This window comes from Oryzias latipes, chromosome 7 (genome assembly GCF_002234675.1).
Source record: "Oryzias latipes chromosome 7, ASM223467v1".
NCBI classification, from domain to species: Eukaryota; Metazoa; Chordata; class Actinopteri; order Beloniformes; family Adrianichthyidae; genus Oryzias; species Oryzias latipes.
The window spans coordinates 5,686,764-5,702,429 of NC_019865.2; the positions used below are offsets into that span (position 1 = coordinate 5,686,764).

Consider the following 15,666-nt stretch of genomic DNA (forward strand, 5'->3'; position numbering starts at 1 on the left):
TTTAGATGACCTGTACAGAAATATCTTTCGGACCTGTCACATTAAAATGATTCAGAGAATTAAACAAATAAATACAAATAATTTCATTCTTTGAGGGAAACGAACTGTTCAGACCTCAACAAGGCGACAGAATATGGATCTGCATGAACACACAGACTTAGCTCGTACTTGACAAAAACATCTGGATTATCTACGGAGCTTTTGGTCCAATATTCTGTGGACTGAGGGGACAAGAGAGGATCTTTCTGGAAAGCCTGCGTCCTGTTAGATTTGGAATCAGACTAAAACAACATTTAAAACAAAGAGCATCAAAGTAACTGTCAACATGGTGGTGGTATTGTCATGGTTTGGCGCTTCTTTCTAGATACAGGACCAGGGCAAACTTTTTATGATTTATAGATCTATAAATATATGTTATTTATGAAGAAAGTAAACTCAAGATAGTGAAGGATGCAAGCAAAATGTTTAAATGGAATAAAAACAGCTCGCAATTTGAAGAAGCTAAATTACAAATTTAAGTGTAAAGATAGGTAAGGAAGTGAATAGTGCAGACAATTTGGTCCGCTTCAGTTTTGTTTGCTTTAACCCTCCTAAGCGATATTCAAGTGATTCAGAATGTCTGTTTTCACGAAGACAAGACATGTCAGATGTCAAATGTTGTCTTGAATTGTCTTCATGCATTTATTCAATTTAGTTTGATCTGAATCCTTTAAGTGTGACAGACATGCAACAATCAAAACATTTTCTGCTAAGCACTATGAATTCCTGTTAGAAAGAACACCACCAAAATATCTCTGCACTCCACCTGCTCATGCTAACAACCCCCGACTGGCCCCACATAGGCCCGATGGGGCTCCGTCCATCCCCGCTGATGGATGAAAACAGAACAAGCGGTTTGTCTGCTGCAGCTGCTCCCTCCTGCCTGTTTCTGCTCCGCTCGTGTCTTGGCTTTGTCACATATTGATCCTAAGTCGTCAATATTTGACCATTTCCCTCACTATCATGTAGTCTCGATCTGTGTATTGAGAGACTGTATATTGGCCAAATAGCTGGGAATTGTTACCAAGCCTCCATGAAAAGCCCAAAACTTTGACTTTGTGGAACTATTTTAAAAAGTCTCATCAGGAAGCTCTTTTGAGAAAAATGCTTAAACCGCTAAATTGAGTCAACTGTTTTTGGTAGCAAGCACATGTTGGGGCTTGGCAGCTCTGCATATCCAAATGTAGTGGCACATTATGGAAGACGTGGAGTCATTTATTTTGTACGCTTTTTTTTTTTTTTTTTTAAGTTCTGAGGTGTCCTGATTTTTTTGTAACTGTACAGGGGTCAGGTTTTTTAATGTCTGGAATTTTATTGTGAAATTTAAGCCTTAGTGGTCTGAAATAATAATGCATCATAAAAAAGAGTTTACAATCAACTTTAAAGAGTGTGAAACAACTGAAAGCAGGTAAAATGCTTATGAAAGTGCATGCCCAAAAAAAACAAAGAAATAGTGAAATAAAGATATTAATACTTCTAACCTGCTTAATACCACCTAAGTGGCAAAAGAGGGAAGGAACTAAAATAAATAAAAAAAACTTGTGAGTAAGAGCATACACACCAGACAATCACTGTCATACCTAAAGATGTTTGACATTGGTTTCTTTTAGTCAGAGGGATCGCTCTCTTCCATTCTTGGACACAGTTGAGGAGATCATACCCCTCCTGGCTGTCACAGGTGGGCTAGAGCACACTTTAAGTGAAGTCTGTGTGACTCTGGTGTGATAAAGCCTTAGTCACATGACATACACCCGTACAGGGGGGTGACTTGTATGGGTGCTGCGGGTTTTGGGGTTGTCCGGGCCCATGGAGGGAGGTAGACAGGAACAATCACACCTTGAGACTAGTATAAAAAAGTCTTCCATTGAGTCTCATGCAGCCACCTCCAGGGGTGTCATTGAAATTGGAGGGTACGCCTTTCGTGTGTGTGTATGGTAAGTATATCATGAAATATCCGTGAGACTAATGTAAGTTACACGCACTTATGACGTACGGGTGATGCTGTCATAGTAAGGTGTGAGTACTGGCTCCTTACTGACCGCATGCGAATGCCGCACGCACAGACTATGTTCCCACCGTGCTGCACTCTAGTTGCACTACTGCTGTGAATCCCTGGCAGATGCAAACTCTGTGTCCTGAATGTTCCACAGCCAAAGCGAGGATCCTCAGCTACCAGCAGAGGGCTTTTTAGGGAGTTGCGTCTCCTAGGCCCCCTTAGCTGTTTAGTGCCTGATCACATCTGACATCTGCACTGCCTGCCAAAACATGCTGTTTTGCCTGACAGTTTTATTTCACATTAATGATGCAATGTGCATACTTGTGCACATGCAATGACTAAAATTGCAGCCAACGATGTCTGTTTTTACCCTCCTCTCTCTCCCTGGTCAGGTTCGACTACTGCAGGTTTATAGAGCTAGACTACGTTCCCATGGAAACGGGCTATATGGTCTCAATGCGTCCAACTAAAGGCTATGCATCAACTAAGTCGCCGACTAAAGGATACACATCGACAAAGTCTCCGGACAGACACAGTCGGCCAACAAACTCTCCCTCCACCCCTCGTTCTCGGTCTGTCCTGACTTCTTCTGATCAGTGTTGATCGTCTGAAGCATGAGAAGACCTTTGAGCTGCTCCTAACGTCTTCACTTTGTGATGTCACATTGTAGAAACATCAATGGTTTCCTTCATGTATGGCGTCTGCTGCTTGCTTTTTCTTTTTGTTCTTGTTCTGCATGTTTCCTGGAGTTGTTTGTTGGTTTTCACTTCAATTGTGTGAAACTCATTTCCACATTCCTCAGACACACATTTGTCTGCTGCTGTTTTCGTGATCTCTTTGACTTCGGTTTCTCATGGAACTTGCTCTGCTCAGTCACTCTCTGAGTATCTGGACTGTGCTGCCGTGGTGTTACCATGGCGTCTCCTTTGACTTTGCTCCAGGCGGACTCCAGCAGCTTCTAGCAATAGAGATCCCCATGGAAACCCAACCCTCAGCAGCAGCAGCAACTCAGGCTCCTGTAAAGGCAGCGACTGCAGCCCCACTAAAGGGTGAGGCGACCTCAAATGTGAAATCTGAGATGTTTCTTTCCAACCACAAATTCAAACTGTCAACTGTTGGACATGGGAGCTGAAGTCAGACCAGCACAGTAATTGTGCAAACATGAAGCTGAGGTGTTTAGCATGAAGGTATTTTAAATTACCCGGTAAAAGAGACAGGTTTGTTGGATTCAGTCCACCACCTGCCAACTCATCTGTGGAGAATTGTCTCCTATACTAAAATTGGCTGTAACCATCTCAAAAACCCCTAATTTCAGTCAACCAAAGACTTTCTGAACATAGAACTATGGGAAAAGTGTTTTACAATCTAACACAACCCAGCCTTCTGCAACTCAAGACCTACAAGTTCTTGCCTTTTCTCTGGTGTGTTTAATTGCTACCACATACTTTGTGTGTCGTAGACGACAGAAGTACACATGTTCGGACAACCACGGGATTCGTCCCCCTCCACCAGAGCAGTATCTCACGCCGCTGCAGCAGAAGGAGGTGTGCATCCGTCACCTACGAGCCAAACTCAAGGAAACCGTCAACACTTTGCAAGATAGGTAATTATCCAGACAACATTAGCTATCCAAAAAAAAGACTCTCATTCTAACCACTTCTCACTTTGAGTTTTTGCATTTCAGAGACACGGAGATCGATGAGCTGCGGGGTCAGCTGTACAGGATGCAGGAGGACTGGGTTGAGGAGGAGTGTCATCGCGTAGAAGCTCAGATGGCTCTGAAGGAGGCACGTCAGGAAATCCAACAGCTCAAACAGGCTGTGGATACGGTCCGGGCACGGCTCAGCGATGCCGGCGGCTTCAGCGGGGATGCAGGGGTCCAAAAGTACTTCCAAGATATCAACGCTCAAAACCACAAGCTGGAGAACCTTTTGATCAGCATGGAATTGGCTCAGGCTGGATTAGCCAAGGAGGGAAGCTCCATGCCAGGTTGTAGGACCCGTGTTGGGGGGTCAGCGCCAGCGTCTGTTTCTGGGGAAAGCCCAGGGGGTGCTCCCAAATTAACAGTTGGGGGTAGGGGGTCTTGCTCTTGCGATGCCTCTCCAGCCCGTTCTCTGACTCGAAGCTCCACCTACACAAAACTGAGTGATCAAGCCCTGGCGGACCGCAACAGCAACGGGGTTGACTTTCCTTGTCTGTCGGGAGATGGCACTCAGGACAGCGGCTTCGGGTGTTGCGGGGAAAACAGCATCCCTAGCCGGACTGATCTGCTGCTAGAAGCTGCCTACCTGTCGGAGGAAACAGCATCTTTACTCAACTCCTACACACAGGCCTTTTCACACACTCTACCACATTCTTCTCCCAAGTCTTTACCCAACACCATTCCCCACTCCTACTCCCATACCCTGCCTCATTCTTTTCCTCACAGTATGTCCCACTCCGTCCCCCACACCATGCCACACTCCTCCACCTATGAAAAGCTGTGCACGGGCGAGCATCTTCCACCATTTCATTGTGGCTTGGGTGGAATGAGTTGCATGAGCCACCCCTGCTTGTCCCACCACCTGTACCTGCACCCCCTGAGAGAGATGGGCATTCAGACAGAGAGCTGTCCTCTGCCCACCACAGCGGGGTGTCCGTCTGACCTGGACACGATAGCGGAGCAGCGCACTTTCCGCTCTCAGGCTTGCAGCCCCACGTCCACCTGGATGTCTGACGAAGGGGAGGAGGATCTGGACTCTATTACGACCACAGCTTCAGTCACCACAGCAACAGTTATGAGTACAGCCACAGAGCCCATTCCAGTGTCCAAAACACCTCTGATGCCTCCTTTGCCGCGGTCTGCCACTGTGGCATTTTCCGTGGAGAATCTTCATTGCATGGGAAACCACGGAGCTGAGGAAGTTGAAAAACAGGAGAAGGAAAAAAGGGAAAAGGAGGAAACTATGGCAGAAAGTCCAGTCAAAGAGTGGCAGCAAGGAGGCTCTGAAAGCATGGAGGTGGAGAGTAGGGGGAATGAAAGGAGAAAATCTCAGCCAAAACTGTGTGATTTGGAAAAGATTTTAGGCGGTGAGCTTCAGCTTGGAGTCTGCAGTGGAGAAACCAGGCAAGGTGAGACCAGCTTTGAAACCCCAAAAAAGGAGAACAGTCAACAGGAGGATGATGTCTCGCCTGAATCTACCTACGATGAGGCAGCTAAACCGATCTTAACCCACGCTGATTTATCTCCAGGCGTCAAAGAGCCTCACACGTCCCAACCAAGGAGATCGGCCTCAAAAGAGGAGGTAACTGGTGACGTGGTGGTGGAAGTGCATGATGAGGATGGTGAAGATAAGACTAAAGAACAAAGCGGGGATACAGATGAGGACGGGGATGGGTCAGGGTCGGGGAAAATACAAAAAAGCTACTGGAGTCGCCACTTCCTGGTGGATCTGCTGGCGGTGGCCATCCCTGTGGTGCCGACCGTGGCGTGGTTTTGCCGCGGCCCAGTTCGTGACGGACAGCCCATGTATCACATAGGTTCCCTGCTGAGAGGCTGCTGCACTGTGGCGCTGCACTCTCTGCGCAGAGGAGGGGGGCTAAGGCATTACCCTGCAGGCGGGGGAGACTTGGGGGCATCAAATATATAACTAGGCCTTCTTCTGTTTGGGGGGAACATGTATGGAAAAAAAAGGGGAGAAGAGCAACATCTCCCAGCCTTTTTGTCCTTCAGAAAAGAGTACTGGGACAGGAGAACATTGCTCTTTTTGGTCCTGCTTCTCATCGCCTCTCACAGTTTGTGCTGTAGCTACCAAAACGGTTTGTCAGCTGGCTCTAGCAAATGCAAGTAGCTGCTTGAAATGAATGATCGATGCCTGGATGTCTGAGGGGGACTGTTACTCCAAAGTGCAGGGAAAATGTTCGTTAAACTGTCAGCCATCGTTTTATCACATGTTGGTGAATGTGTACACAATTATAATAATATGTCTTTATTAGAGCATACGTCCAACCAAGTCACAACAAGATTCAGAGGAAAAACTCAAACCTGATTGCCAACATCCTCAACTTTAGATGTCAGAAGATCATTACAGACGCAGAACTCAGGGATGTTTTGAGGGTAGAAACACAGCCAGAGATGAAGAACCGCCCCAACGCCATAACCTTTCCTCTTAGTGTCTCAAAAATCAATCTTAATTTAATTAGGAGAATGTACAGTAAATGACTGTGGGAAACAGCTAGCTATGGCAGCTGGCTGTGCAAAAGAGGCAAATCAGATTTTTACAAATGTGCATTTGTAAACCTTTTTAGTCTGTGTAGACAATCTCAAAGCTATGAGAGGTTAAAAAGGAAATTGATTTTTAAAAGTTTACCCACAAAAACCTTTTAAAAACCTAAATTTGAGTTTCATTTTGCCTGTTTTTTTTAGCAAATCAAGAGTAGAAATTAGTTTTTCTAATAGTTTTTCAAATCTTTTCCTTAACATGTTTTATTTATGATCTGTGCTGACTGTGGCGTAGGGTCTCATTGATAAAAACATCTATAAACTAAAGTGTTTGCAAAACCTTTCACTATTCAAAGAAAAAACGTTTTGGTCTCTTTGGCTCATTTCACCCTGTCATAGAAACATGCAAGGTTTTCCAAAGCAAAATCAATTGATTTCATGACAAGAAAAAAAATATCACATTATAATGTGGTAAATGACTCACACGAATGTGTTCCTTTTTGTGGCCACCTTGATAAAATAAGAATATTTATCAATTAGGAGGCATAATCCTGCACTGCTGTACTGCAATCAGTTTTCCTGAAAAAAGCCGTGAGATCTAAAAGTCAGGTGAATGAGTGAAGAAGTTCCAGAAGATGCAGAATAAAAAAAGCTTTCAAAGAGTAAAAACACACAGATACATTCTTAAAATGTCAGGAAAACATATTGGACATGCAGTATTTCTACATGTAAATTGTTAACAGCATTTATGCTTTGTCTCGTGGCCGTCTTCAAAGTCAGTCACCCCCATGTTGTTAGCTACCATGGCTAAAGTGCTGAAAGGCACAGAATAAAGAAAAATCAGATCAATTTAGTCTTGAAAATGATAAATTAAGGAGATCAAACGCTGAGTGATTCTGTCCTTCAGCTTCTGTTTTACCATCAGTTTTTGAAAAATTTCCATTCAAGTGTTTTCCTCGATAAGACAGCCATCCTCTCATCCCCCCATCACACCTGCAGCTTCATCTGTGAGGCCTAGAATTTGCTCGACTTTTTACATTCGAGTCACATTTACTTTTTCATTCCTCATAGAGTGGAATCTGAATTGTTTCTCTAATAGAACATGTCTGAATGGTGGAGGATTGGAACGCAGAACATGCAGTTCAACTATTGACTGTTTATTAGAACTGGACTGAGTGACCCCCGGTGTTTCAATCCAGAATGGTAAAAATGGTGAGAGTGGTTGCCCCAGAAACCGACTCTGACCAATCACAACTTGCTGACAATGTCTGTTTCCAACATGGCGGCATCCATTTGGAGAAAAAAAGGTGCCTGAACACTTGAATGAATACATTTGGTTTAGGCCAGGAGTAAGCCATTTACTATGATTGCCGTCACACTCAGTAGGTCCAGTTCTCTTATATAGTCAATAGTACAACTGAAAACTGCTGTGTATTTACAATGAAAGCCAACATAGAAAAATGTGAAAGTCACAAGAGCACAGCTCATTTTGTTTCTCTCAACACATGAATCTCTGCTGTGCTATTTGGTGCTATCGCTATGTGCAACTGGCCAGGCGTTTGCTAATTTACTCTTAAGATGAAGGGGTAGCACAGGGCCACACCACCCTTTGAAAGAAATTACATTTCATCAGAAATGAAAGAAAGTAGAAATTTCTTTTCTATAAACTGTCAACTATAAACTAGTCTCACAACATTATATGAATGTTGTTCTAATATAAACATAGCGTTGAAGCGACTTTCCTGTTGAAGCTTCCTGAGGAGTCGATGGATTCAGTTTTGTGTCTGATGTGTTTCTATCTTATCAATATGCAAAAAACCAGTGGGAGAAAACATTAAGTTTGCTTTGTATAAGTTAATAAACCTCGTTAACAAAGGGCAGAAGAAGTGAATGCAAACAAAACTGTGGTGGCAATGTGGCATCAAAATAGAAGAAAAAGAAAGAAAATAAAGAGTGGTCAACTTAAATGAAAAGTCTAAGCTCCCCCCTCCTCCTCAATTGCAAGTGCAGGTGAGCAGGCGCTTATCAAACCTTTCTTCCAAGTGTTGCTAATTAACTAATGTACTAATCCAGTTACATTTGGTTTCCTTTCCTTCAACTCCAACTGTTCTACCCCTCTTGTTTGGTTCACTGTTGGCTGTGTTTCTACCCCGGGAATGTTCTCATTTGGTCTTAAACCATTTAAATATATAAGTTTATTGTTAGTCAGTAGAAAAACACATTTATTTTCATCTTTTTTTTTCATGAGCTTTAGGAGTGATATCATCGTGCTCATTTAACTTTAGCCTGTAAAGTGTCACGTATCTCAGAGCTTTTCTGCAAAGAAAGCTGGAACTGCAACTATAAATCTCGTAGAGAAGTCGAGTCATAACCACCTCGGGCACTTTAATGTGAATGAAGCCAGTCTTGCTCAGTCTGTGACCTGTGCTGTATATTTCTGCTGTTGTTGTATAGGCTTTTCCCGTCAGTCTGGTATAGAGTGTGTGTTCCACTGTGCAAGAGTCCGTCACCGAGAACAAACCGCTTTATTTAAAGAGAATCTCAGATCCTCCTGTGATCCTCATGGACTCTTCAAACAGATGTGGATCTGGTTGACAGAAAAAGAACAACTTTACCGTCCGTTGATCTTCTGCAGATGTTCAACTGTTTTTTGCTTTTCGGCGGAGATACACCACCCTCCCATCGATGTGGATCGAATCATCTCTAAGTCCTCTGTTCTGCCCTGAACATTGTTTTTGTTGTTACATTTATCGAGAAAAAAAACTGCTTCAGAATTTTGATCATCTCACTTTGAGATGTGTTCAAAGAAGCTCGAGTACAATGTTCAGAAAGGTTGTTTGGGTTTTGTCTTTCTTTAAAAAATTCCTATCTAGTTGTTCAAAAGGTAAAGTTCTAAAACAGATTTTCTCATCACATCCACATGAGTTTTCTTTTTCAAAAGAACAGACATCAACAGTGCTGTAGCCTTTGAGATGATTGCCTTTAACTGCTTTAGTGGACCTTTTTGCAGTTTTCAACAAAAGAAAATGCATTTTTTGTCCTTAAAATAGATTTTTGTTTGACTTTACTTGAATATTAGCTTCAGTTCCCACAGGTGTCCCCCAAGGCTCACCTCTAAGACTCCTTCTTTATTCTATCCCAGAATAGTGAACTTGTTTTTTTCTGCTGGGTTTGAGCAGCTGAAATGACTGTTTGCCCCAAACAGTCTGAAACAACAGCAAATAGTAAAAACTAAAAGGCCACACAAAACAAAGGAACATAATAAATAGCGTTAATGATTAGAGAAAGATCACAAATAAGATCTTTAATATCCAAAAATAACTTTTGCAGCAATTAATGGGATGGTTTAATTTCTGTAAAAAGGGAAAAAAAAGACAAGCAAAAAACAAATCCCGTCAAAACGTCCTCCAAAAATGGAGGTTTGAACTAACGTTCTCAACATTCTCCTCTCATATCCTGTTGGGACATGGATGTAGCTTTGGATCCCCTCTTTCAGAAAAGCATGTTTCCCACAAGAAAAACCTAAAATGGCGGCTATTTTTAAAGATACATTCAGGGTTTATTAAAAGATTCAATTCCTAGTTGGCCCAGTCACAACAATGTAGGCTGTTAATGCTCATAATACCATTATATTATATATATATCATATGTAATTGAAAATCTTGGATCGTCTTATGGTGAATGAGTTTTTCTGAAAGAGGGGATCCTAAAGTACCTTTATGACAGCTTTAGTGTTTGTGCCACAAAACGCACAATTATTTAGTTGAAGATTCTGCTTCAACTAATATGCTTATTAACAATGTGTGTACAAATGATCCGGCTGTTATCTCTGAGGCATTCTGTCAGCATTTCTCAAAATCACCTCCTATTGAATCTACTTCTCATTCCATTTCTCACTGTGTTAACTTGTCCAGTGACAGTATCTTTTCCTTCAGAATGGTCAATCCGACTGATGTAGAACAGGTCATAAATGAGCTCTCATCTACCAGTAGTGCTGGTCCAGATGGCATCGAAGCAAAATTTGTTAAACTTGCTTCCCATGTGCTTTGTTTTCCCTTGGCTGCTCTTTTAAATCTCTCTTTTACCACGGCTGAAGTCCCCTTGGCTTGGAAACGTGCAAAAGTTATACCTCTTCATAAAGGAGGGAAATCTAATGACATGAGCAATTATAGACCAATTTCAATCATCAACAGTATTGTCAAAGTATATGAAAAAAATATCTTTAATCAACTTTCAGAATACCTAACACTTAATAATATACTATCTCCTTTCCAATCCGGTTTTCGAAAACATTTCTCCACAACTTCAGCTTTGTTAAAATTCACCAATGATATTTTCTCTGGTTTTGATAATAACATGTTAACTGGCGCCTTATTTATTGATCTTACCAAAGCTTTTGACATGGTAGATCACTATCTGTTACTGGACAAACTTCATTCAATTGGCCTTGATAGATCCTCGCTCCTTTGGTTCAACTCATACCTTCATCATCGTCAGCAGTGCGTGCTTTTTAATGGCAGCTATTCCAACTTTCTAAGCGTAGACAAAGGCGTTCCACAAGGTTCTGCACTCGGTCCCCTCTTATTTTCTATTTTCATTAATGACCTTCCAACTAAATGCATTTACAGCAATATTCAACTTTATGCCGATGATACTGTCATTTACTCCTCTAAATCCAACATTGTTGACATTCAGCATTCAATTCAACATGATTTTAATTCTGTTCAATTGTGGTTACAATCCAATAAACTTCTACTCAACAAATCTAAATCCTATTTTATGTTGTTTCAAAAAAGACTACGTCCTGTAGCTGCAAGTGAAATACATTTAACTTACCTGGACATGTCACTTATTTCAGTAGCAGAAAAATTTAAATATCTTGGTTTGTGGCTTGACTCCTCTCTCTCTTTTAGTGCTCATATACAGTCCATTGTCCACAAATTTCGTATCGTTTAAAATTACTTTATCTATCAATCAATTGTTTTAGTCTCTCAGTCAGGAAGAAAATCATCTCACAACTGATTATCCCGACTTTAGATTATGGTGACATCATTTATCAAAACACTACTCTCACTAACCTCCGACCACTGAACGTTATATATAACAGCTTGTGTCGGTTTATTCTTCGTTGTCCATTTAGAACTCACCACTGTCTTATGTTTCAGCAACTGTCCTGGCTTCCCCTATCCTCTCGACGTCAATTTCACTGGCTATTGTTCATTTTCAAATGCATTAACCTTAGCTATCCAGACTATCTCAAACAATATTTAACTCCTTTTCAGTCTTCTTATAATTTACGTCATGCAGATCAAATTTTTTTTGCTGTTCCAAGAGTTAAAAAACAAATTGGAAAATATTCATTTAATTATAAGGCTCCCTCCGACTGGAACAATCTTCCTCTATCCATTCGCTCTTTAACCTCATTCTTTGCATTTAAAAATGCCTGTTTAGTTCATCTTCAACACTCATGTAACTGTTTTTGATTTAATTTGATTTCTTTTCTGCCTTTTATTTATTATTTTATTTCCTTACCTTAAATTAATTATTAATTACTAGTAGGTGCATTAAATGCCTATGTTTGTGTGTGTGTGTGTGGGTGTGTGCCTGTTTGTTGTCTTGTAAATTTTAAGTTCTTTTTGTCTTGTTTTGATATATGTAAAACTCAGCTGTATCTGTCGGTTATTTATTTGCTTGTTTTGTTGTATTTTGAGGACCCCCTTGAAAACGAGATGATACATCTCAAGGGGCTTATCCTCTAAACAAATAAATTGAAATTGAAATTGAAATTTTAATAACCAGTTCTACTATGTGGGTGAGAGTAGTTAGGGGTTTGTTGATTTATTTTCTACACAAACCCAGACCAACTCTGTAATCAGGAGTTAGTATCCAGAAAAATGACAATAAAAAGAAGGTTCTACTCAGAGAATCATGTTCTGACAGCAGCCGCATTCAAATACAAGTGTCTCTTCATAAACTGCATTACTTTGCACAATTACTTAAAGTAGAGATTGTATTTTTATGTACCGTGTAGTTATTTTTGTGTTGCCCTAAAGTCCAGCTTTTTTGGTTGAAAGAAAAGAAATGAATTTGATAAATGTTTGTCTCCACCCCTGAAGAACCATCCCAGTGAATCTCTCAGAATTAAATTTGTGGCACAGAAAGATTTTTTTTTTGAGAGTCCTGCTTTTTTTTGGTTATTCTATTCCCGCCCCCCATCAATGTTTTGTGTACTCCCACCACTAATAACTGTATGAAATGGAAAGTGAAATACAAAAAGAATAAGCCATAAACTGTAAGTAGAGTTCATGTTTGAGTGTGTATTAATCTGGAACGATCATCTGAAAGCCCCCGTTTATCTCCTATCCACAGCAACCACACGTTTGATCAAAACACGTGGTTACTGGGAGTGGGAGGGGCCTTTGTTCTTCTGAATGCCTGCTATATTTATATTATTTTGTTGTTTGTGCATCTGCTTTTATTTTCTCAGCTTTTGCATTCATTTGGCCAAAATTCTTTAAAAATTTCACATGAAATCAAGATGAATGTAAAAGAAAACACATATTTTGACAGATGGGTGGGATTGAGGACAGGGTAATTCTGCATTTATTCTACTAAATTTTAAAAACTGTATATATATTTTCTTTATTTATATAGTTTTAAAAATATTTTACTTTAAGCAAAGTAAGTAAATAAATAAAAAAAATTATCAATAAGGGATTTTAGTTTCCCAGTTCAGTGAAGTTGTAAAATGCCAAGAACTCTTTGAAAGGAAAAAAAATGAGGAACTAAAGCTGCAACAGTGTAATAAGAAACTTTACACTTGGTCGTCTGTAAGTAAAATGACCAAACAATCAACGTCAGAGTTGCAAAACTTTAATTTAATTCCAAACTTTAATCTTGTTTTTAAATAATGCAAGGTTGTGAGCTGGTTAAGATTTTCCTGTGATGTTTCATGCCACAAACGAAACAAAGACACTTTTTTTTAATTAATCCATTAAAAACTAAATATGTTACATTTGAACAAAATAACCTAATCTGGCCTTTAAAGCACAGTGGTGACACTGTGGTGGTTTGGCCTACATATTTTTCCGTATATTAAGATATACTCAGATTCTTGGTGTGTCACCACTGATTTACTATTTTTGCCTCTTTATTTTCTTAATATGAGGATGTAAAGCTTTTAATTGTTTCTATGCAAACCTAAAGAGTTACTTAAAGTATAACACGGTAGTAATTCCTCATCATTTGACCATTTTGTTCTTACCGGTCATAGAAAAAGTTTATTTTCACAGCTTTATAGTTTGTACTTTAACTTATGTTTGTAAAAATGGGAAGTTTCACTTTTTTTCACTTCAAATTCCATAAAAACAAGTTAAATGTTTCCAGGAAACCTTTAATTTTTAAGTGAAATCTTGCAGTTTTTGTTTCTGCATTATTGGATTATATAAAGTTGGACCTTTCGCTGAGTCTGAATGTTATAGAAATGCATTAAAGTATGGATATATGGCAGTCATTTCATGCTGTTCTTGACTATTGTATCCACAGATCCTCTTCTTGAACATTTTAACGCTGCAGACATTCAGTAACTGTAAAACAACAGTTTTAATGGCAATAGTAGAGTGTAAGATAAGATATCACTACGTTACTTCTGCCAAACACTGTATGAAGAAAGACAAACATTAAACATGAGCATGAAGGAAATCTTTGTCTTCATCTGTTTTTTCTCATCTTTGTTCATTTCAAACCCTAAAGACTTCAATTTTATTAATAATAAGTGTGAAGGGGTATTCCCATTAAAAAGTGGTCGATCATAATCAGTTTATTTAATGTCAAACTGGTGGATTAGTGCAGCGAGTTTTGGGATACTTTATTAAAATTATTTCATGGTTGTCTATTGATGTCAACATTGAGGATTTTAGCCTAACATCTGCTGTAAACTTGCTTGTTTTTTGTATTCACTTGATGTAGGAACATTCTATATATGCAGTATTCAGTCAGCCACCAATTGTGCAAGTTCTCCCACTAAAAAGATGAGAGGCCTGTAACTTTCATCATAGGTGTCATATGTTCTAATAAAACTGAAAAGAAATTCATCCATCTTCAGAACCCGCTTAATCCCTTTCAGGGTCACAAGCTAGCTGTTGTTGGGTAAAGATGGAGTACACCCTGAACAGGTCACCAGTCTGTTGCACTCACATACACACCAAGGGGCAAATTGGACACCAATTACCCTACAAAGCATGTTTTTGGACTGTGGAAGGAAACCGGTGTCCCGGTGGAGAAAACTTGGGGAGAACATGCAAACTCCACACAAAAAAGACGTAGATGGTTTTTCACACTATTATGCAAATAAACCCGCGAGTCATACAATGTGATTTCCAGGGTTCTTTTTTTTAACAGACATTTTATCTCAAAGTTAAAGTGTATCTATGACCTAACCGACCTCCCCCATTTTAACCCTTGTGCTGTCCTAGGCACTTTAACATTGGGAGTTGGGTCATCTAGACCCACTAGACAGTGCGTTAAACCTTTTTTTTTTTCAATGATTTGTGATCTTCACTGGTGTCCATGGATTACATGAACTCTTTCCACCTTTATCCACCTTTGTCATGGTAGGGAGAACACGTCAATGCAAGGGTGGGGTCATCTAAGATAGCACAAGGGTTAAGAAAGGCAACTTGCAGAATCCATGATACTTTTTTTCTCCAGTTTGTTTCCAAATACAGTACATGGTTAAGCACACAGAAAAAACTCTATAACAAGTTTTTAGCTCTTTTAACAGCCATACAATTGTTTGCATTTATTAATCTGCATATATCTAAAAAAAATACATTTAGTTTCATTTTTATTTTACCATTCCAGTGTTCCGCGGCACAGGTGTTCTGTGTGAAATTGTTCATTTTCACTGATCTAAAAACATTTATCATCGCCAAGATATCATCTCTGTGTTCTTCCAAAAAGGTCCTGATAAAACATCGAGTAGTAAGGATACAAAAGATCATAAAATACTTCTTTGTGTTTATTTGATTCTACGAAAGATATTTTGACAAGAATGAGAATAGCTGTTTTTTGGGGAAAAGGTCCCACCCCTTAAACTCCCTCCACCAATCATTCTTGTAGGTTTGAGCAATACGTCATCAATCCGACCAATCGGACGTGATCAATGTCCTCACTTCCTGGTGCCGACATGGCTCAACATTTCTCAGTTCCAACAAAAATAGCCGCTCAAGATCGTGTTTAGTTGTGTTTCTTCCCACAGGATCTGTTTCCAGACAGCATAAAAAGCATGTAAAAAAAAAAGTCAAACTTAAAGATGTTTGCACTACATCTTCCATGATGCATCGGGTTAAAGCGACAGCGTTACTTACTATTTACTACTGTTACCTGTCACGAGGCACCACAAATGGGCGGCCGTGGTGCAGCGGTAGGG

The 15,666-nt window shown here is 40.0% G+C and overlaps 1 protein-coding gene across 3 annotated transcripts in view; it reads left to right on the forward strand.

Moving 5' to 3' along the window:
* Positions 1 to 13,078, forward strand: part of snph (syntaphilin) — a 23,238-nt gene extending 10,160 nt beyond the window's left edge. For 2 of the 3 annotated variants that reach the window (XM_023956403.1, XM_023956404.1), the window contains 4 exons: positions 2,428 to 2,607; positions 2,977 to 3,084; positions 3,495 to 3,638; positions 3,720 to 13,078. In XM_023956403.1, the coding sequence (XP_023812171.1) occupies positions 2,428 to 2,607; positions 2,977 to 3,084; positions 3,495 to 3,638; positions 3,720 to 5,664 (2,377 nt within the window). In that variant the 3' untranslated portion in view covers positions 5,665 to 13,078. The remainder of the gene's footprint in view (positions 1 to 2,427; positions 2,608 to 2,976; positions 3,085 to 3,494; positions 3,639 to 3,719) is intronic. The other variant, XM_023956405.1, reaches the window with a different exon arrangement.
* Positions 13,079 to 15,666: the final 2,588 nt, after the last annotated feature.